This window comes from Manis pentadactyla, chromosome 17 (genome assembly GCF_030020395.1).
Source record: "Manis pentadactyla isolate mManPen7 chromosome 17, mManPen7.hap1, whole genome shotgun sequence".
Lineage (NCBI taxonomy): Eukaryota > Metazoa > Chordata > Mammalia > Pholidota > Manidae > Manis > Manis pentadactyla.
This window is the reverse complement of record NC_080035.1, coordinates 37,777,776-37,799,393: the sequence shown is the minus strand read 5'-3', so window position 1 is coordinate 37,799,393 and position 21,618 is coordinate 37,777,776. Positions and strand designations below refer to the sequence as shown.

The 21,618-nt window shown below is 32.8% G+C and overlaps 1 protein-coding gene across 15 annotated transcripts in view; it reads left to right on the top strand.

Moving 5' to 3' along the window:
• The window catches only part of MYCBP2 (MYC binding protein 2), a 269,203-nt gene that overhangs the window by 199,455 nt on the left and 48,130 nt on the right, over window positions 1–21,618 (top strand). For 9 of the 15 annotated variants that reach the window (XM_036893768.2, XM_036893769.2, XM_036893773.2 and 6 more), the window contains 5 exons: window positions 2,808–2,930; window positions 5,607–5,786; window positions 13,812–13,913; window positions 18,247–19,893; window positions 20,832–21,001. In XM_036893768.2, coding sequence (XP_036749663.1) covers window positions 2,808–2,930; window positions 5,607–5,786; window positions 13,812–13,913; window positions 18,247–19,893; window positions 20,832–21,001 — 2,222 coding nt within the window. The remainder of the gene's footprint in view (window positions 1–2,807; window positions 2,931–5,606; window positions 5,787–13,811; window positions 13,914–18,246; window positions 19,894–20,831; window positions 21,002–21,618) is intronic. The other 6 variants (XM_036893775.2, XM_036893770.2, XM_036893774.2 and 3 more) reach the window with 4 other exon arrangements.

The following is a 21,618-nucleotide window of genomic DNA, read 5'->3' as shown; positions in this document are numbered from 1 at the left end:
AATGCAGAAATTTAAAGTATATTGGATTTCTCCTGTCGTAAAGTGCAAAGTATGTTTATTTTTTTAGTAAAAAGCAAAACTAAGGGTTAAGAAATCTTGCAATTGATGTGGGTATTAAATGCACATAAAAGAAGATAATTAAAAGAAAATGTGAAATGTATGAGTCCATCTTCATAAAACATGCTTTTTATTTCATTAATATGAATTTTTATATTCTCTGTGCCAGTCCAGGACTAAGTATTTTGCCCTTCCTTCCGCTAAGTGTAAGTTTAGTTTTCAAATCACCAATCATAGAACTTCTCCTAGGCAACTTTATTCAATAGAATTTTGTCTCAGGAAAGGAGCATTGAATAAATGTACCACAGCTTTTTGGGGCTTCCTATTTTGTTGTTAGTCTCAACTTTACACTTTATTTTTCTTTTCAAGCATGATCTCATTTAATAAAAGATTGTCCTTTTTGTCCCTCCCTTCATTCTCCTGGTGACAAAAACTTGTTCTTCAAAGTTCAGGCCATGTCATCACTTCAGTGAAGCTTTAACTGATCCTGACAGACTGAAGAATTCCCTCTGTGTCCTTGAACTGTATTCACCACTAGAACAAAACCAGTATTATATTGCAGTTAACTTTTTCTTCTTCATACCCAGATTCTGAGTCCCTTATGGACAGGCACAGGGTTTTTATCTTTGTATTCCTAGTTCTAAAATAGTTTGGGCACATTCTAGTTTTGTAAATACCAGTTGAATCACAAAATGTATTAGTTAGGTCATGAAAATAAGTAGATAAATCAAGCATAGATTTTTCTACCAAATCCCCAAAAATGTCTAGGGTAAGTCAGAAAAATAAAAGAACATGCTTCTTTACCCAAAAAAGAATAAACTTGTAATAGTCATCCAAGAGGTAATATGGCTGTAAGTATAGATTCAGAAAAGGTTTGAAACTAAGTACATTTTAGATATATTGACATTATACAGTAAACATCCCCCATCTCTTCTACACAGCAAGCCTTTGAAATAGGTTATCTAATCTCATTTTACAGATAAAGAAACTAAAGTTCATAGAATTCAAAATGACTTCCCTGTATAGCTGAGTACATGGCAGATATAAAACTTGACCCAGAATCTTCATTCATATGTCAAATGCTGCGCTCTTTATACCATACCTCTCTGTGTCAATAATCCATTGAACACAATTTGAGAACCTACTCCCTCCCTTGTCTTTACAAACTTTTCTCAGTCAAAGATGTGGTCATAAAATAATGTGCTGAGGTGGTAGAACTACACTTTTTTATGTTTTGAAAATGAAAAATGCTTCATTTGATGTAAATCAGGTATTTCACATTCAGTAAGTTGACTTTCCCAGTTACAGTTTACTTTTTGTGTAATGCTACATGTCCATAAGTTCTTGAACATTTTCATTATATAGGACTATTCAGATATAAATGAAAACACCTAAAGCAAGATCAGCTTACTTGCTATAAGACACAGTTAAATAATATGTGAATGGTTTAGATGACTATCAAAGGACCTTTCAAGTTTAATAATCATTTTTGCTGACACTGTAGCATAATGTGTAAGAATGGACTCCAGAGCTGGACTGCCAGGGTGCAGATGCCAGCTCCGCAGCTTTTCAGTTGTGTGAAGTCACCACTATGGTAAAAACAGACTTAACACTTAGTCTAGACCATTCTGAGTCTAGAGGGTGAGAATGCTGCTGTCTTTTCCATTCAGATTGCTGTTCATTGGTATTTTCCAAAAGAAATATTCCCCTGCTGAAGTAATCTTAACACTGACAACTATTGCCTAAGGGAAGTACTAGGATTGGTTTCTTGAAAAAAGTGAAGAAATTCTGATAAAAGTGTAGATTGGAGTTTCCCTGGTACCACTTCATCCAATTCTTCTAGTTCAGTTTTCTATTTAAAGAGATAGTGACTTTAAAAAATACAATTAAAAGTTTTCATTATTTAGAATATTATTTTAATGAAAGTTTTTTTTTTCCTTTTTGCCTGTCATTTGACTGGTTTAAATTTTTAGCTGGCAGTAAATGACTATTTAATTATGGTGTAAGTATTTTTAGTGTTCTGTCAGACAATCTAATAGCCACTTGATTGATAATAGGGAGTTAACTTAGTTTAATAATGTATATGTTGCATTCTTGCCATTTGTGAACTAGATAAAATATTTGCCATTTTTCCTTCTTGAAATAAGAATTCTGAAACATTTGTTGACTTCAGCATGTGTTAATAGCTCTGATTACATGACCTAGATTATAACCCTTTCACTTAGTGAAAATATCCTGATATATAATTTTACTTAATATAAATTTTCCATAATTTTCACATTCAGAACTTAAACTATTTTACAAGTAAAAATTCCTTTTGGTACTTAGATTTTGAAGATACTTTCTTTTCTATTTGAATACTAATATAAAAAATAATTTTATTTCTGGTTTTTAGTGTATCTATTTGTTTTCTGTAAAATGCGCCTGTATAAATTTGTTGCAAATATGAGTTCCTGGTCCAGAAATGTTAGTATGCGTTCAATGGTAATATCCTGCTATAATAAAAGTAAATTGGCTCCGTAAGAGCATATTGCATTTCTAAATTTCACTGTGTACTTGATAAATGAAAATAAAGATATGTCATATATTTTGTCAGTGTCAGTGACCTAATTGGTAGGCTTACTATCAAATCTAAGTATAAGGTTAATTTAAAATCTAACCATCATTAAATCTTTCTTGAAATTTTCTCTATTCTATGAATAGGGAATAGCCATAAGGAACTAATTTTATAGCCATGCCTTTTATTGTAGAACAAGTTCTTCTGGATCAAAATTCTCAAACTCCCCCTCCAAGCCCTTTCTCAGTACAAGCTTTTAATAAAGGAGCAAGTTGTAGTGCCCAAGGATTTGATTATGGACTTGGAAATAATAAAGGTAGGTGTTTAAAAGTGAGTCTTTTACTTACCTTTAATACTTACTACTTTCTACCCATTTTTATTACCGTTCACCCACAAAACTTTATTAAAGTTTGTTCCTGGAAGACTAACAAAATGTTTACAAAGGTATTTTTTTTATAGTATTGTGTTTACCAGTATTAGCTGAAGTTCATGAGTTCTTTCTTATTCCTATTTTTGAAGGCATGCATTTTGAATTCCATCATAAATATTCTGTCACTAAATCTAGTAAAAGAACTATTGTTTTTATTATTCACTTATTCTTAAGAGTAATGAAGAGTAATGTTAATGAGCAAAACAGAACTTTCCAAAATGATCCATTTAAAATAAAAATGTTTTAAGTAATATTTTTGAAGTAATATTACATATCAGCCTTATTAAATATGTGTGCTTTTGGATGTCTAACCAACTTAGTTAGTTTAGAATTACATAAAATGATACCTGTGGGTTTGATACATATAACAAAACCAGAAAGTTGTAAAAAGGAAAACAAAACTGCTAGGTCACATGACTATAGAAACATATGTAACTGTTCTAGGCTGCCTTAATGGAAGAGAACAGCATCATGGACAGTCCAAGCAATAGATATTTTGGAATAACTTATACCTGAATTTCATCCCAAACTGCATTGTATGTAAATTCAGACATATTCATGTTCTTTCTATGCACCTGATCCTGACTCCTTCAAAATCAGCCACATTGTCAGCAGGTAGCATACAGTTGGATGATAGTAAAGAAGGAGAAGAAATTATTTTCCTTTAAAATGTTATTTAAACTAATTCACAGGTTTTAATTTCAAGGAATAGTGTTATTATACATGTCTTGCAGAACAAGTGAAATAATGAAATAGTTAACAAAATATAAAATTGCATCATTGTAGAGGAAATAATGAATTTAAAATAAAACCACTTTATGTTGGATATCTTTATTACTTTTCACAAAGTATTCATATAAAGGAAGCATAGCCATGAGATTTCTTTTTGGCTGTACTCTGTTGGGTTGGTCTGACCTGCAGACTTGGAGACTATCTGCTTGCTCATTTCTGGTAGCTGAGATTTCAACTAACTTAAGCTAGATCTTCATACTTAAGTAGGGTTAATTGTTGGTGGTGTTTTCTTCATGTCCCTTTCTTTCTACCATTATCGATCCTTAAACTAAAATCTCAGTGTTTACTTACTACTTTTGTACTTCTCCAGTAATCTGTTTTAAAGCCATGCTTAATTCAGATTATATGCTTTCAGTCTCTAAAATGTCTGAATTGTACTGGTAGCTATCACTTTAAAATCAGTCTTGAAAATATAATTTATTAAAACTTGGGAATAAAAACTAGCTTTCAAGAGACATATTGCTGAGAACATTTGTTATTAAATAGAAATAATAAGGTGTTACCCTATAAATGTGTGATTTAGCTAACATTGTTCAGAAATAGTATGTACTTTATTAACGAACTTTCCAAATGTTTAGATGGAGCGAAGAAATATTAAAAATCTTAAATCTGACTAAATACATCTCATCTTTATTTATTAATTTACCTTTGAGAGTAGTTCTCATTTTCTTTAACTCTTTTTACTGTCTAAGATCAAGAAGGTATTCTTTGCAAAAATTCTTTTTCCTTAAAGCAATTTTATAAAAATCAAAATAATCTCTCAAATCCTTTCTATAAATTAAAATCCTTTCTAAAATTACAGCATTAATATTTATAAGTAAAGACATGCTAACTGTGTACACAGTTCTTCGCTTATACTTGTTTTCCTTATTGGTGGTTCATTTAAAAGTTTCACTTATGAAACTATTATATTTAGGATATGGCTGGAAAGATACTCTTTTACAGTTTCTGCATTAGTCTAGATATGTTTTTTTCCCTCTTCTTCAGCATATCATTTAAACTATTTAATAATATGTATTCTCATAAAAAAAGAGCTATCCAATTGTACTGTTTCATATTTTAAAAAATATATTTCCACTAAAGTCCTTTGTATTTAATGTTAAGGAAAAATGTCAGAATTCATATTTGTGATACTATTCAAATTAGGTAGCTTATATTCCTTTTCATCTCATAGGTCTTATAGATTTTTATGTTACCTATCCAAGCAAAAGAGTTCATGCTTTTAAGAAAGTATAATTTCTTCAGAAATAACAACTTAAAAAATTAATTTATTAACTGTAAACATATTACTAAGTTAATAACATATTCTTTGCCTGCCTTCAATTCTACATTTATTTATTTTTTTTAATCTATTCATGTTATTTGCTTATTTTCCATGTGAAGCATACTGCATATGAGGCAGGGTGATTTAGTGACTGTTGGGCACTTCTTAGAAGACATCATTTACTGAGATCTTCATTTACACATGTATGATACTAAATCAACATCGTAGATTCTTCATAAGCTCTGTATTTTCTCATGCTGTCACTAGATGTTGTATATGAATTTACATGGATTTGTTTTTATATATGGGCTGTCATAAAAGATTTGATGGGGTGTTTCCATTATTATAACAACATGCAACATTTGGTCCCTAATTTGAGGATAATGATCACCAACTTCCACACATTTCTGAATTGGTGTAGTTTTATTTAGTGTTTAACTTTATCTGAATGTCATAAAGCACCATTTACTTTGCCATTTTGGATGTTAATTAATAACAAGTTGTAGTTTTGACTGTTTTACCCACTGCAGGTGACCAACTGAGTGCCATATTGAATTCCATTCAGTCACGGCCCAATGTCCCAGCTCCTTCCATCTTTGATCAAGCTGCAAAACCTCCCTCCTCCCTAGTCCACAGCCCATTTGTGTTCGGACAGCCCCTTTCCTTCCAGCAGCCTCAGCTTCAGAGTAAGTCTGTCAGCCTTACCTGCCTCATCAAGCCATTTCTGAAGCTTTGTTCTGAGTTGTTTATCAGTTACTAATTATTCATCAACTCACCTGACTGGTTTTATTTAATGAGGGTGTCATCCCGTCCCACATTTTTGAAGCATTTAAGCTATTCTGAGCTAAGACATTCTGCAGCTAAGTAATTTGTTTTTAATCACACATTTTTTAAGTGTAGTTTTTAAGACATGACTATTATGCTTTATATACTAATTCCAGTATAAGCAAATACATACTATAAAACCTGTTAAGGAAAACATATTTGATTTAAAAGTTTCTTTTTTAAAATGCACAACTATACTGAGCATGAGTTATAAGGATGACTTTCATTGTTTTACACTGGATTTTTGTTATGTAGAGAGACTCAAAGAAACTAAACCTATTTCAGTATACCAGTGTGAAGGAAAGACTGTACTGGGCATGTTTGTTTGTTTGTTTTAAGTGAATTTGGTGTCCAGGAAATGTATAGCAACTTAGGTTTCTAAATTTTCTCTTGCTTTTTACATTTTTTGTTGTTCTTCTTCTTAATAACTGATCATTTGATTCCACTTCTGCCTTCTAGGATTGCTCTAGCTCTTCATCCATGGTAGTAATTCACATTGATCTGGAAAATAGACCCAAACAAATTACATTTAACTGAGTGTTCTTTTTTCTTGACAGCCTCCTGAGGCTTGCACATAAACCTCTGAAGGTTTGTTTACAGTATGACAACAATGTGCTTTTCTTGGCCTTTAGTTCACATATTGTCCATACAGTATATAAATACACTCACTGAATGAGCTAGCTTACAAAAATCTCAGCTTGCACACCTAGTGTTTGGATTCAAATGCATGACCTCTTTGCTTTAATAATTCACTTAAGTCTAAGTTATTTTTCTAAAAAAATACTTGGATAACTTATTAAAATTTCTTGAAGGAATGCCAGCTGGTTTCGTTTTTATAAGTAAGCACAATAGTGTATAGTTACTAAATTATGTTATTCATTATGACATTACTATCTAAGGTAAAGAGAATATAAAAGAATATAAATTTTTTTAGGCAAGTTAATGAAATTAACTAGTTTAGATATATAAGTGGTATCAATTTCTAGCTTATCATCATCTCTATTCATATATAATAGACACTTGAATGTCTCTTAAAAGAAAAATTTCACAAGTATGAAGTAGTTTTTTTCCTTCCTTGATATGCATTGGAGAAGAATGAGAGAGAAGTTAAGACTTAATTTACTCATTTTATGAAACAACAGACTTTTTACATTTAGATGTGCCCAAGTTACAGTAAGTTTTAAAGTTGAAGACAAGGAAAAACATCATCAGGCAGAAAATTCATAGTAGATAGAAAATTATAAAAGAGAAATTACCCTGATAATGTCATAGCAGCAACAAACAACAGAACTAAGGAATAAGGACTTTATTGCTACACCTAAAGGTGTAAGTCTCCTAAAAAAAAACGTAATTTATTTTTTTATTTTGTTCTTTATTTTATTTTTTATTTTGCCAAATTATTTAATAGACTATTTCAAAACAAAATATACACAATAATAAAATCAGATTTGTCTCTTTCAGAAGATAATAGGGTCCCTACTGACATTGTGTCTATAATTTTACGCATATTGTGTCCAAGTGTTATCAGTACAACTTCTTTATCACCGTCTTGGAGCCAGTTTGAAATCATGGTCTAGACATGTCTCAATTACCAATTTTCTGAGTCATTGCTTGTCTGTACTCTAACAAGTGAAAATGGCTTAGATCTTTTTACAAACCTCTTTCTAGCAGAATATCAAGTGTGACTTCCAAATTCCAGAAACCCAAAGTCTTCATTTTTAGCATTACTAAAAAAAGTATGGAATCTAAAAATTGTTTTAATGTTTTTGGAAATAAATTAGAATAGTATTAATTACATTATATTAGCAAAATTAAATGTGGAAGAGTGCTCATCATTAAGATAACCTGAGTAGGACATTCTTTCCTGAACTTCATGTCCATCCCACCAGCATTTCACCTTGCTTTAGGAGATGATTTATTCATGTTGAACTTCATTTTATTAGTTAGTAAAATGAGAGTCATTTTTGTCTTACACTTTTGTGATACTAAAATAAGACATTATGTATAAAGTACCATATTTATTAATTTTGCTTAAATTGATAGTCACCGCTATGTGCTAAACACTGTACTTAAGCACTTTAATACAGTCTCATTTAAGATTAAAGTCCCCACTTTGTACTAAGGAAACAGAAGCTTAGAGAGGATAAATGATCCCTTGAAACATACATAATAAAATGGTAAAACCAGAATGTGAGACCAGTTATACTGAGTACAAAGGCCATGTTTTTAAATATTCAGTTTTATCTACTGGTAAATAATGCAAAAACTTGTCTTCAATATATATATTTTAAATTTATGTTTACATTCAGTTCCATCATCTGGAGTGTTAGCTTTGTTTGGATTGTTATTTTTCCCTTTATACAGAATATATATATTTATTTCCTAAATGTCATTCATAACTCAAGTTCCCTGTTAAGCAAACAAGTTCAACATAAACTGCCCAAGTGTACCTAACACTTCTGTGAGCATTATTATCAGTAATTACTGTTTCTGTTCTGTTTTTCCCTGAAGCATAATTTTTTCACTAATCTTTGGAACTGGTATTTAAATTATTTGGGTACATTAAATTATTTTTCAAATTAGCAATATGTTATTATATATACATACAAATTATTTTAACTGTTATTCTAGTGAAATAGAATAAATACAAAAATAAAAATTACAAATTTTTCCTTATATGTGGAGTGTGCAAAGGCACAAGAAAGAGGAGATGGAGAAGTATGTATGTAAACTTTACTGTTTAAAATTACTTTTTTATTTCAAAATTATGTCATTTTTAGAAATGGTCAATAATTTGACAATAGGTTCTGCTGGAGTGAGATAGGGAATGATATCTGTGCCTGCTTTCTTTAAGAATATTACATTACTTATTTTCATTATCTTTCCTCATTCCTTTGAAAGCATTATTTTATGTCCTGTAGCCTCTGACAGTGCTTACTCGTTAAAGACATTCAAGCAGTATTTTCTGACTGTAGATACCTAAGATTATCACTTCTTCACTCTAGACCATGCATTTACAATTTTGTAGTTCTTGTTATCTTATGATAATATTCTGTTATTCATTCAGAGTACATCTTCAGAGACGAGAAAGACTATTTCCGGAGTAATTAAAACCAGCTATAATAGTGATGATAAGATGTCTAGTAATTCTGAGTTCATACTGATTGAATCCTCAGTAAGATCCTCTAAATGAGGAACTATATGCCAAACGACTGTGTTTAACATAGGCATTTTCTTCTGTCTGCTGTCCAAGAGGCTAAATAGTTTACTTTTATTTTTCTTGGTAGAAAAGGTAGTAATTAAAGCATTAAGATAATTTGTTATTCACCCAGATAGGAGAGCTCTAGGGTACCTTGCAACAAGGGTTTTTCTGTTATACCCATAAGTACACATATTTAAATAAGACAAAAAATTTGCTAAACATGACCCAAAAAGTCCACTTGAGTATCTACATGCATAGTTATTTACATTTGAGAATACTGACATGTGCTAATACACTGTGTTTACTTAGCTTATAGAGAAGTAGTGATGGAAAGACTTTAAGCTCAAATGTCCTCTCTAGCCACTTAGTAGCTTTAGTTAAGTTGCTTGGCACATCTGAGCCCTTTTTACCTCATCCATAAAATGGGGTGCCCAGTAATGTTACGTACTTATATCACTGTTGCCTTTTGATGCAAACACCTCTCATGCTCCAAGGAAGGTCAGAAGAAACCATAGGCAGAGAGAGAGCCATTTATTCTCAGTGTGGAATGAGTTGCAGGAAGGAATTTGGAAAGGGACAAAAGAGGTTCCTAGCTACTCCACTATACATTTTCACCGCATAGCTTCAATATTATTTTGAGATTAATTTCTTCATATAGTAACACTTTATTGAGATGTTAGTATAAAAGCCAGGTTTGCTTCAAAGACTCAGAGATCATTTCCATCCTGGATTAAATCACACCACAGAATTTGTCCAGTGTGTGCCTGCCTGCTGTGAAGGTGTAGCATGGATGGGACACTTGACTTAAAAAGGAGGCCTCTCTTTTAGTCTCTTCTCCCTCTAGCTGCTTTGGTGACATTAAGCTGATTTCTACAATCCTCTTCCTTTTTCTGGTTTTTGTAAAGAAAAATTATGGTGATCTTCAACATATTATAAAATCAGTCAGCTTTTATTAAAATATCCAAGTTCAATAAAATTTTTCACACTTGAACCTATAGCATCTGTCACAAGAGCCAATATATTTATTTTACTTTTGACTGTAACATCTCTAGCATCCCTATAAATCCATGCCATTTTAGTTGTGGGCCAGAATTTATCATCCCTTGGTTTTGCAATCTCCTGTGGTATGAAAGCTTTGACCCATGTTCTTTTGCCTCTACATCAACAGTTTCTCCCTTGACTTTACTTCATCCTAGGAATTCAAACTAAAGAGAATGCTGCTGTCATTTACCAGACAGTATCTCCTAGGGCATCTGTTTGCTTTCTCCTGACTGGATTTGACCTCTGTTCCCACCTCCTTATTGCCTACTATGTTTATTCATTCCACGCTTCGTTATCACCTTTCTTCAAATGGATCATTCATTCGTCCATCATCTATTCATCTGCTTTTACTGAATATCTGCTCTGTGCTAGGTTACTGAGACCAATTAGGTAAAGAAAATACCACTAATCTTGAAGGACTTTTGGAATATTGGAGAAGGCAGCCATGTTTAAAAAAAGAAGAAGATGGCCTTGTTTTAAGTGCTCCAGGTACAGTATTCGCAGGATGCAATGAAGCATAAGAGACAAAGGGGGCTCAGCTACCAGAGGCTAGAGGAGCCACCCCCAAAAGAGGTGGTCCCTAATTAGTGTCAAAGGCCTCATAGAGATTTATCAGGCAGTAGCAGGGTGAGGGAATGAGGTTATAGAAGCATTCACACTGTGAGAATGACATGAGCTAAGTTAGTGATCCATTCAGTCAATGTGTATTTATTGTGCACCAGCCACGTGGTAAACTCCAGTTTATGTTCCCAAGGACAAGGTCAGGATCCTGATATTCACAGCAAAACCACAGTTTGTCTTTAATAAGCTGAAATGAGAATGCTTTTCTTATTAAAAAGAAAATTTTAACTTTTATTGTTATCATCAGTACATGAGGGAGTTAAATTTTTGAAAGTACAATTTATAATGAACTTAAGAGTTTCTGTGGCTAGAGAATGAATTAAGTGCACCAGGGACTTGATACTTGGGATCCAAAACAAAGAAAAAATGACACATAACCATGTTGTTAATAGGGATATTTTACACCAAACAAACAACATTGATTTCAGTTGGTACTGGAGAAAAATCCTCTTTTTTGTACTGTTTTTAATATTGTTCTCTTTAGTAAATTATGTGATATACCAAAAAAAAATCAAAATTCTACAAAAATGAATTTTGTAATTGTTGTCTATAAAATGGGATTTAATTAAAAAGAGCATGATTATTTAATCTCCAACAAATTGTCTAAAAGTTGATCAACTTTTTTCTTTGTGCAAGATATCAATGTACCTTTTAAAGGTTGCTTCCCTTTTTTTAATTAAAAAAATCTTGTGAAAAAGGAGAAGTAAAAAGGGATAAACTTGCAATTATAAAATAAATAAGTCACAGGGATTAAAAGTACAGATTGAGGATATAGTCAGTAATATTGTAATAGCTTTGTATGGTGACTGTTGTAGCATTTTTTGAAGTATCTGTTTGTCAAATCACTCTTGTACACCTGAAACTAACAACATTGTGGGTCAACTACTCTTTAGTTAAAAAAATAGAAAGATATAAATCTTTCAAAAAGTTCAATATATGAAAGTACGTTTAACCATGAGCAAATTTTGTAAAAATTAAGTGCATAGAACAAGTGTTGTCTGCAGTCACAGCTTGCTTTCTTTAGGCATTTAATAATTACCTTTTTCAGACTTACAGAAAAAGTTTCTTTTTATTCACTGAGAATCATACTTAAGAATTCAGTCTCTTTAGGCTTCGTAACACATTGCGGAGACTTCAAAACTTTTTCCAGGAGTTTGTCCTTAAACCTCTAACATTGTATCCTACAAGTGTCCTTGTAACTTTCCACATTTATATTTATGAGTACTTCCAACTAAGATAGTACTCTGATTTCCTGCCTCTGTTGTCCGCCTGCAAAACCCATTCTTCGCAGATTTTAGCAACTAACCAATGAAAGTATATCCTTACATTTGCAGTTTGAATTCCCCTTGAATTAACTCTTCCAACCAAAAGCTGGCACCCTCCTAATTGATGTCTTCAGTGAGATTTGCAGACTGTGTTATATGAGACATAAGTAGCATAACAATTCCTTTTGCAGTGCCTAGTACCTTTTGGGTTTCATAGACTTCAGAAGGGAGGATGCTCAAAAATATTAAAAATTCAACATTGTTTTAACTTAGCTTTGATGGCATGTTTCACATCTCTCCATCCACTCCTACTATTCTCTCTTGAACCCACTGCAAGGGGCCCTTGGGTTGTACTTACCCATAGACATTGCCCTTAGTCAGTCTTTGACTTCTGTTTTGTTCATTTGTCAGTTCCAAGATCTCATGTCACTTAATGTATCATCACAGTGTTTGACAGAATTGATCTATCTTCCTTGAAACACCTTCTTCCTTTGCCTTCTGGATATTTCCAACTTATCAGCTGTTCACTCCCAGTCTTTTTTCCACATCACCTCTATTCTGTATTCTTAGGAATGTCCAGGGCTTTGGTTTCTTCTTAGATCTCACTCCCTTAATGGTCTTATCTAGTCATGTAATTACCCAGATCTGCATGCTTATGACTCTCAAGTTCACCACCTCTTGATCTAGTATGTATTTATTTGCTTGGTGTGTCTATTCCCTTTCATCTAAAGGTAAGCTCTGTAAGAGCATGGACTTTATCTCTGTTCATCTTTTTATCCTCACTTCCTAAAACAGTGTCTGATACATAAGACATTCTCAGTACCAACACGGAATGACTGCTTGGATTATAAGTAGTTCATCTTTAATCTTGGCCATACTAAAGAATCAGTCAACTATAACTTTTTTCTGTTTTGAGAAAAGTTTATGATGTATTCAGTTTTTTATTTCAGTAATATTAAGAAAGGTATCTTCTTATTACAGGAATTTATTTCTGCTCAATTGATTATATTTATTTTAATATCCATGAGATGAATTTTTAAATAAAATGGATTCATTTTTTTCAGATTTAGAAGGTTTTGTTTTTTTAACATACCATTTTAAAGACTGTACTTTAAAGGTTCGTTCTATTAATTCTAAGTTCTTTTTCTGCATGGTAAATCATTAGTGTGTCTAACATTTTTCAGTGATGAATAAATTTTATTTGCTTTGTGTTGTGAAACATTTTATTAGCAAATTTTGGTAGTTTAGTAATAGGATCTATAAAACAAACACCAAATATTGGGATTAGCACTAACAGTTTTCACTTAAGATGGACTCAGAAAAAATAATCAACCATAAATGTAAACTTGGGTCCATTCCGAGGTACTACTGGAAAAATCATAGTTTGTCCATACTGAAAACCAGGTGACAGTAGGTTAAACTGTAAGGAACATTTAATGAAAAAAAAAATCACTTACAAACTTTTATTTGTAAATTAAAGAGCCCCAAATTAAAGAAAACAGAGAAATATTAGTCTGAAAAGAACCGTTCAAATTTTATTAGCACTAAGAGCCTTACTTAAATTTTAAGTTAACCTTTGTTTTCAGTTCTACTCTTAGAGAAATATAAACTTGTTGAAAAATTTAGCAGAATATAAACTTTTTTAATAATAGTTAATGCACATACCATTTGAAATGCTTTGTTTCTGCTTTTGTTCTCTGGTATATTTTTTTTTCATTCAATCTCTGCTGCTTCTTTGCCAATGTTTTCCACTGTAGAATCTCCATCTCACAGCCTTGCTTCTCGTGGGCGCATTTACAAAAATTATGGTGTAGCTGGGCCTGCCTCTGCTCTCTCATCTCTGTCTCACAAACTGAAGGGTGGGTATGCGTGCATTCATGGAGGGCCATTCATAAACATAGGACATTTCAGTAAAGAAGTTTTAGTTCACCTCAGTCATTTTCATTCCATTCCATTTTTTTAAGATTAAAGTTTGTCCTTTTATTTAAAATTTGATACTGGGGGTAATTTATGATGTATCTATTCTATATTACAGTATTGATTACCCTAATTGATGTACATATTTATTACTATATTTGTAGGTTAAATAATACTCTAATTTCAAACCTACATGAGGTCTTAAAAAATAAAATAGGTATATAGAAAAAAATGCCTGATTTAGAGAGCTGTAAAATCATTATTACTGGAACAAGATGGTGTATGTGCAAGGCATAACTACAGCATTGTGATCTATAAGAATATAGTATAGACTTTGACAGTTTAGTCTTAAACTCATTTTTCTGTTATATAAAAACCATTTTCCTATTTAGTTTCTTATAAGAAACACTTTGATGACTAAGTTAAAGCTTTTTTGTTGAACTTAGTTATCAGAGCATATATGTACAGTTTTATATAGTAGTTGACCATTGGATAATGCAGTGGTTAGCAAAGTTGACCCCCTTGCAGTAAAAAATCCACACATAATTTTTTGATTCCCCAAAAACTTATCTAATAGCCTGCTCTTGTTGATAGGAAGACTTACTGAAAACATAAACAATTAATACATATTTTATGTTATGTGTGTTATATACTGTATTCTTAAACAGTAAAGTAAGCTAGAGAGAAGAAAATATTTTTTTGAATTGTCACAAATATCCAAAAAATTTTCCACTGCATTTATTGAATTGTATTCACATACAAATGGATTCTCCCAGGGCAAACATTGTTCAAGGGTCAACTGTATGTAAACCTACCTGTCTTGTCTGGCATGAGTCTTCCTTATCTCTTAGTTACTTAATTTTAGTAGTTTAAACTTAGAAATGTTTAAATTATTGACAGTTTATACAATTTCAGTTTAAAAATATGTTTTTGGTCTTTTAAAATACTATAGATGCCTACTGACATGTTTTTTGTCTTAAAGTAATATTTAAACTTCTAAAATTCTGTATTTTAAGAAAATTTTATCAAAGTTTTACAGCAGTAACTAATGCATAAATTTGTTTAATTTTGCTTTTTCTTGTAAATGGGTTAAACAGTATTACATTTCTTTGTACAGTTGACAGTAAAACTATATAATTGTATAATAAATAATAATATAGAACCTGATGTCTACAGTATATAGTGTTGTGTAATCCAGTATATATGATGGCATGCCATATTACAGCATAGTGTTGTGATATCATATAAGCTGATGATTTATGATTTGGCATGAAAAAAATTGTACAGGTCATTAATGAATGAATATTTAACACTCAACATGTTTATTAATTTGTTTGCACTAAATTTCTATCCTGTCCTCTACTATTTTTCTTTAGAACTCCTTTGAAGTTGGAAAATGTTTTACCCATTATCACTTAAACTTACATATGATAAATATAATCATCAAACTAGGTTGATGCTAAATGTAGAAATAGTATGTATGATCTAAAGATATTTAACAAAGTACTTATACTTACTGATGTTTCAAGCAACCACAACTTGATAATTCTTAGTAATACCACATGCCTCAAAACTTTTGAAAACCAAAATGAAGAAGATAAACATCAACTAGTTAGCATATGGGTCTATCAAGCTTGACATATTCTCTTTAAAAAATGTGTGAAGTATATTTTGTAAAAGTAAACTTTTCAAAGGTATTTATAATTTGATAAACACATCTCAAGAAAAAATAATTCTGCATAGATTATGCACCTGGACTCCAGTAGATATTCAATTAACCACTTACAGATCTTAAGAAAATATTCACTACTAGATATATAGAAATAAAGTCTACAGATGCCTATACCCTCTAACTCTCTGTAACAAACATTTTTGCTAGCTTATGACAAGTGGTGTTTCTGATATTTGAAAGATTCCATTGTTCATAAACCAAAGGAGGAGATTTCCTTTATGAGGAATTGCACACCATTAATTTAGAAAACAAATCTCTTTCAATTCATTAATTGATCTTGTAGAGGGAGGGGTACCAGTATAAAAGACTTACTACTTATTTGTCTAGGTTCACCATTATGTATAGTTCAGCTTCCAAAATAAATGTGATAATAAAAGAAATTTCCAGCTACCAGATTAGTCACTAAGAACTAATACTCTTAATATCACATCCTCAAAATTGATGCAAGGACTAAACTGATGTTTAATTCTACCAAATATAATATATTTGCTTATAAAATATACTCCATGGAACTATTACTAGATCAATAAGATGGGCAACAATTTCTTAAATTACTTTTGTACAATTTGAGAGTGCTTATTTATCAAAATCATCACATCTTTTTATCTGTACTCTACCAAATCAGCATCAATCTCTAGAATTTTTAACTATATTGTTATTTTTTCACTACTTTGCCCCCAAATTTAGCCCAGTCTCTAATAATGCTTTTATAAAGAGAATACATACTGTATATGATAAATTCATGATAAAATAAATAATAGAAACTGAAGAACATTATTTCAGGGTAGTTTTATTCATCCAAAGAATGAAATTATTCTAAACACTGGCATATAGCAATCAAAATACATACTGAGTTCATCAATATGCCCAAAGAGGCTGTTTGCCATACTCATTATTTTACCGCAGAATTACTCAACTTGCAAGCATCTGACCCTTACACAATGGCTACTGTAATCTCTGCCCTGTGGCCTTAGGAGCCATAAAAGTGGATTTCCAGAGAATCTGAAGATTTGAAAGTAGCAAAAGAAAATAAAGTTAAGAAAATAGGAATACATTTACTTATTTGATATTTATTGAGCGCTTACTTTATCTCAGACACATTCTTGACATTGCATTAATGTAGAGTAGCTGCCCAAAATACCAGTCTTTGTGGACTTTGCATTAGGAGGACAGATTCTGTGGCAACATTGTCTTAACCTATGGATAACTAAAGTGTGACTACAAACACATACGTGCGCTTGTACACCTGTGTGTGCACACACATGTGAGCCAAAAAATAGTTTCCTACATTTTCCCAATGTATTCACATCTCTTTTTCAAAAAAAAAGAGAAGGAAATACCTGCAATATAACCAGTTCAGAGATTCATCTCAATTTGCTAGGTATCCTTTTCCAAAAAATACAAATTATTCTAGCAAGGTTTATGGGTTTTTAGTTGTTCATACCATTGAACCACTTCACCTGATTGCTTTCCTCCTAACAACTAATTAATACCACTTGCACTAAGAGAATTTTTTATTTTAGGGAAGGAAGGTACTGTAGGTTGTACCACCAATAATGGTGACAAAGATGACCTGGCTCTAATGCCTCAAAGGAAAGCATGATATAGTGGGAAGGAAAGGAGAGACTGAATGAGGGCAAGGATGCTGAACGCAACTGTTGTCCATAGAAATATCTAGTGCTTTGCCTAGGAAGGAGGGAGATTATTTTTCTTCTGATACTTCTTTGTTATTCTCCTAACTCCTCGTTTCAAGGCCCTACAGTTCAAACTTGTATTCTAATTCTGATGATCCCACCATAATCTCTTCTTTACAAGGGGACACGAACTCTGAGTTCTAACCAGCTAAGCTTAATGAACTCAGTAAACTTAGAATACAGTCTCTTTATAAACAATAGACTGCCTGAATTACAAGTAATTAAACAGTAGTTTTAGGGCATTCATGTTAGTTATAAATTATCTTAATCCAGTCATTAAAACAGTGCATCTCTTTAGCCGCTTTTTAATAGCCTAATTGTATTTATGTGTATACCTGAAAATAATGAATATATCCATATATAAATTGAGTTTCCTAATTCAACAAGACCTACACTGTTACCTTAATAAGGATGTCAGGTATCACTCTACTGGAAATTCAACTCCAACTACTTCATATTTAAACTTACATGTGTTTTCACAACTTCTTATTCCAAAAAAAATTAGTAATGATTTTTTCTGTGTAGTTCCTCACTGAATTTAAATTCTAATTAATTATTGTACTAGGGCTGAGGTTCAGATATCATGGATAATTCATACTGGTGAATAGGTGTTGTTTGTTCATTTTATTTTGCATCCGTGAAAATAATTTTTGGTGGAAATGGTTGTATAATAATGTAATAGAAATTTTATGACAAGTATTTCCCTTTTTTCCTTTATTCAAGTGCTTTTTATCTATGATAAGCAATGCAGATTCTTTTAGCTCTGTTCCTTATTTCAGTATTTAGTGGCTAAATTATCAGTGAGTTATAATTTTATTAACAAATTTCACTATGAAATGGACCATACAGGTGACCGAGGAACTATCTCAACGTCTTCTAGACCAGTGTCTACATCAGGAAAATCAGAACTGTCCTCCAAGCACAGCAGATCACTTAAACCTGATGGGCGTACGAGCCGGACTGCTGCTGACCAAAAGAAGCCAAGGGGTACAGAAGGTTTATCAGCTAGTGAATCCCTCATGTTGAAATCTGATGCTGCAAAATTGAGGTCAGATTCTCATAGTAGATCGTTGTCCCCCAACCATAACACCTTGCAGACACTAAAATCTGACAGCAGGATGTCCTCTAGCTTCAGAGCTGAATCCCCAGGACCGGGTTCTCGGTCATCATCTCCTAAGCCAAAGACTCTCCCAACCAATAGGTCTAGCCCGTCCGGTGCTAGTTCTCCACGCTCCTCCTCACCACATGATAAAAATCTACCTCAGAAAAGCACCGTTCCTGTCAAGACCAAACTTGATCCTCCTCGGGAGCGTTCCAAATCAGACTCTTACACCCTTGATCCAGATACCCTCCGCAAGAAGAAAATGCCCCTCACAGAACCTTTAAGAGGACGATCAACATCACCAAAACCAAAACCAGTACCAAAGGAGTCTAAGGACTCCCCTGGATCTGGAAACAGAGCCCCTTCTCCCCACGTGGTACAAGAAGACCTGCACAGTGAGGTGGTGGAAGTCTGTACTTCAAGTACTTTAAAAACAAATAGTCTGACAGAAGACAGCACCTGTGATGAAAGCGGTGAATTTAAGAGTGTGGATGAAGGTTCAAATAAAGTTCACTTCAGCATAGGGAAAGCCCCACTGAAAGATGAACAGGAAATGAGAGCATCCCCCAAAATAAGTCGGAAATGTGCAAATAGGCACACCAGGCCCAAAAAGGACAAATCTAGCTTACTTTTCAAAGGAGATGGATCCAGACCTTTAGAGCCAGCCAAGCAGGCCATGTCTCCTTCTGTGGCTGAGTGTGCTAGAGCAGTCTTTGCCTCTTTCCTGTGGCATGAAGGTATAGTACACGATGCAATGGCTTGTTCTTCCTTCTTAAAATTTAATCCTGAACTTTCCAAAGAACATGCTCCTATAAGAAGTAGTTTAAACAGCCAGCAGCCTATAGAAGAAAAAGAAACCAAATTAAAAAATAGGCACTCATTGGAAATATCATCTGCACTGAATATGTTTAATATTGCACCTCATGGACCAGACATATCTAAAATGGGTAGTATTAACAAAAATAAGGTGTTGTCTATGCTAAAGGAACCACCTCTGCATGAGAAATGTGAGGATGGGAAAACTGAAGCCGCTTTTGAAATGTCCATGCATCACCCCATGAAGTCAAAATCTCCGCTTCCCTTAACTTTACAACATTTAGTGGCTTTTTGGGAAGACATCTCTTTGGCAACTATCAAAGCAGCTTCCCAGAATATGATTTTTCCAAGTCCTGGCTCTTGTGCAGTCCTTAAAAAGAAAGAGTGTGAAAAAGAGAACAAGAAGGCCAAAAAAGAAAAGAAGAAAAAAGAAAAGACGGAAGTTCGGCCCAGGGGTAATTTGTTTGGTGAGATGGCCCAGCTGGCAGTAGGAGGACCAGAGAAAGATACCATCTGTGAGCTGTGTGGAGAGTCGCATCCATACCCAGTGACATATCACATGAGACAGGCTCACCCAGGTAAATAGTATTAGTGAATATCTATAAATACCATTTGTGAAAAATGAAATAGGCCCCATCTGACTTGAACTGTTCTATGAATTATGTTAAGGTACAGGGAAACTGTTGCCCAGAATTTATAGTATCTTACATGATTTTTAAAGTTCATTATTAATACAGGTTTTGTGAAAAATAGGTAAAGAAATTCTAATAGTATAGTGGTAAGGCAGTTTAGTATTATTTCATTTCAGTATATCACCTTCTGGATACTGTTTATTTTTAAAAGGTTTCATGTGTTAACACAAAGGATGTTGTTAAGGTGTCTCATGCCAATAGAAATAATAACAAATCTATATACATAGGAAATATCCTAATATTAGATCTCTCTTGATTTTAGCATTTTCCTGTTCAAATTTGCAGAGTAAATTAGATTATACTGATTTCTTTGGGCAATTTTCTATGGAAGTGGTATCAACTGTTTCACCAGAAGACTATATTTTAGATCAATATAAATATTTCTATAACAATTGACTAGTATTCCAAAATTCACCTAGTATGAATTTGGTTAAATTTTTTTCCTCTGTCTATATACTATGCCTGAAACCTTTTGTGAAATACCTGATTCCTTAAAGTGTATCATTCTTACAGAATATTTTATACCTCTTTTGTCCAATTTTATGGGCATACTTAAGTAAATCTAAATGTAGCCACATCTTATATTTCTTCTCATCTGCCTACAGTTGCAGAGTATCTCCAATATTTTAGGCACACTTTAATTGATTATTTTTTGGTCAAACATGGTGGTAACATTGTTGGCCTGAAAATAAAAATGAGGTATACTTGCTTCAGTATTTTGCTTACTTTGAAAAGATAAATCTGTCATTTATGTTTAAGTGGCAAGGATCAGACTATTAAGACACTTAAAAGTGTGAAGCATTTATTTCTGTTCTTGCTTCAAGGTTGTGGCCGGTATGCTGGTGGACAAGGTTACAACAGCATTGGGCATTTTTGTGGAGGATGGGCTGGTAACTGTGGTGATGGTGGCATAGGAGGAAGCACTTGGTATCTGGTGTGCGACCGCTGTAGAGAAAAGTACCTCCGTGAGAAACAGGCTGCTGCAAGGGAGAAGGTATTTCCATTCTGAGCTGGCTATACTGATATGGATAAGGATAAACTTTATAAAATCTCTTTCTGTGATCCCATTATACCGGATAACTCCACATAGTCGATATTAAAGATCAGCTTTGGTAATTTTTGTACTAGGCCAGATGTTTTTAATTACAAAAATAAATTACCTCCTGGCATAACACAGGACAGCTAACCTGTCGCACTTACACCTTAACGGCAGACATTTAGTGTGTAATACTCTATTATTAACTGTCTCCTTCTCCACACATATACATAGCTCTCTCTCTTCACCTCTGTCTCTCTTAACTCTCCCTCCTTTTTTGTTTAACTTTTCTTTTTTCTACTATTTCTCTCCCCTCTCTTTTTCTTAATCCTTAATTACGTTGTAGGACTCAAGGAAACAAGGTCATTCATACCAGTGGCACACTTGTATTAAAATGTTTGCTGAATACACACACATACACACTCACAGACACATACACACACAGATTATTTACTCTTTTTGAAAGACAACTACATCTAGATTTTACTTATTGGATGTCTGATTTTCATAAGCAAAGAAATATAGTTCAGTATAAATAAGGATTCGATACATGTGTTCAAAATAAAATAGTTTCA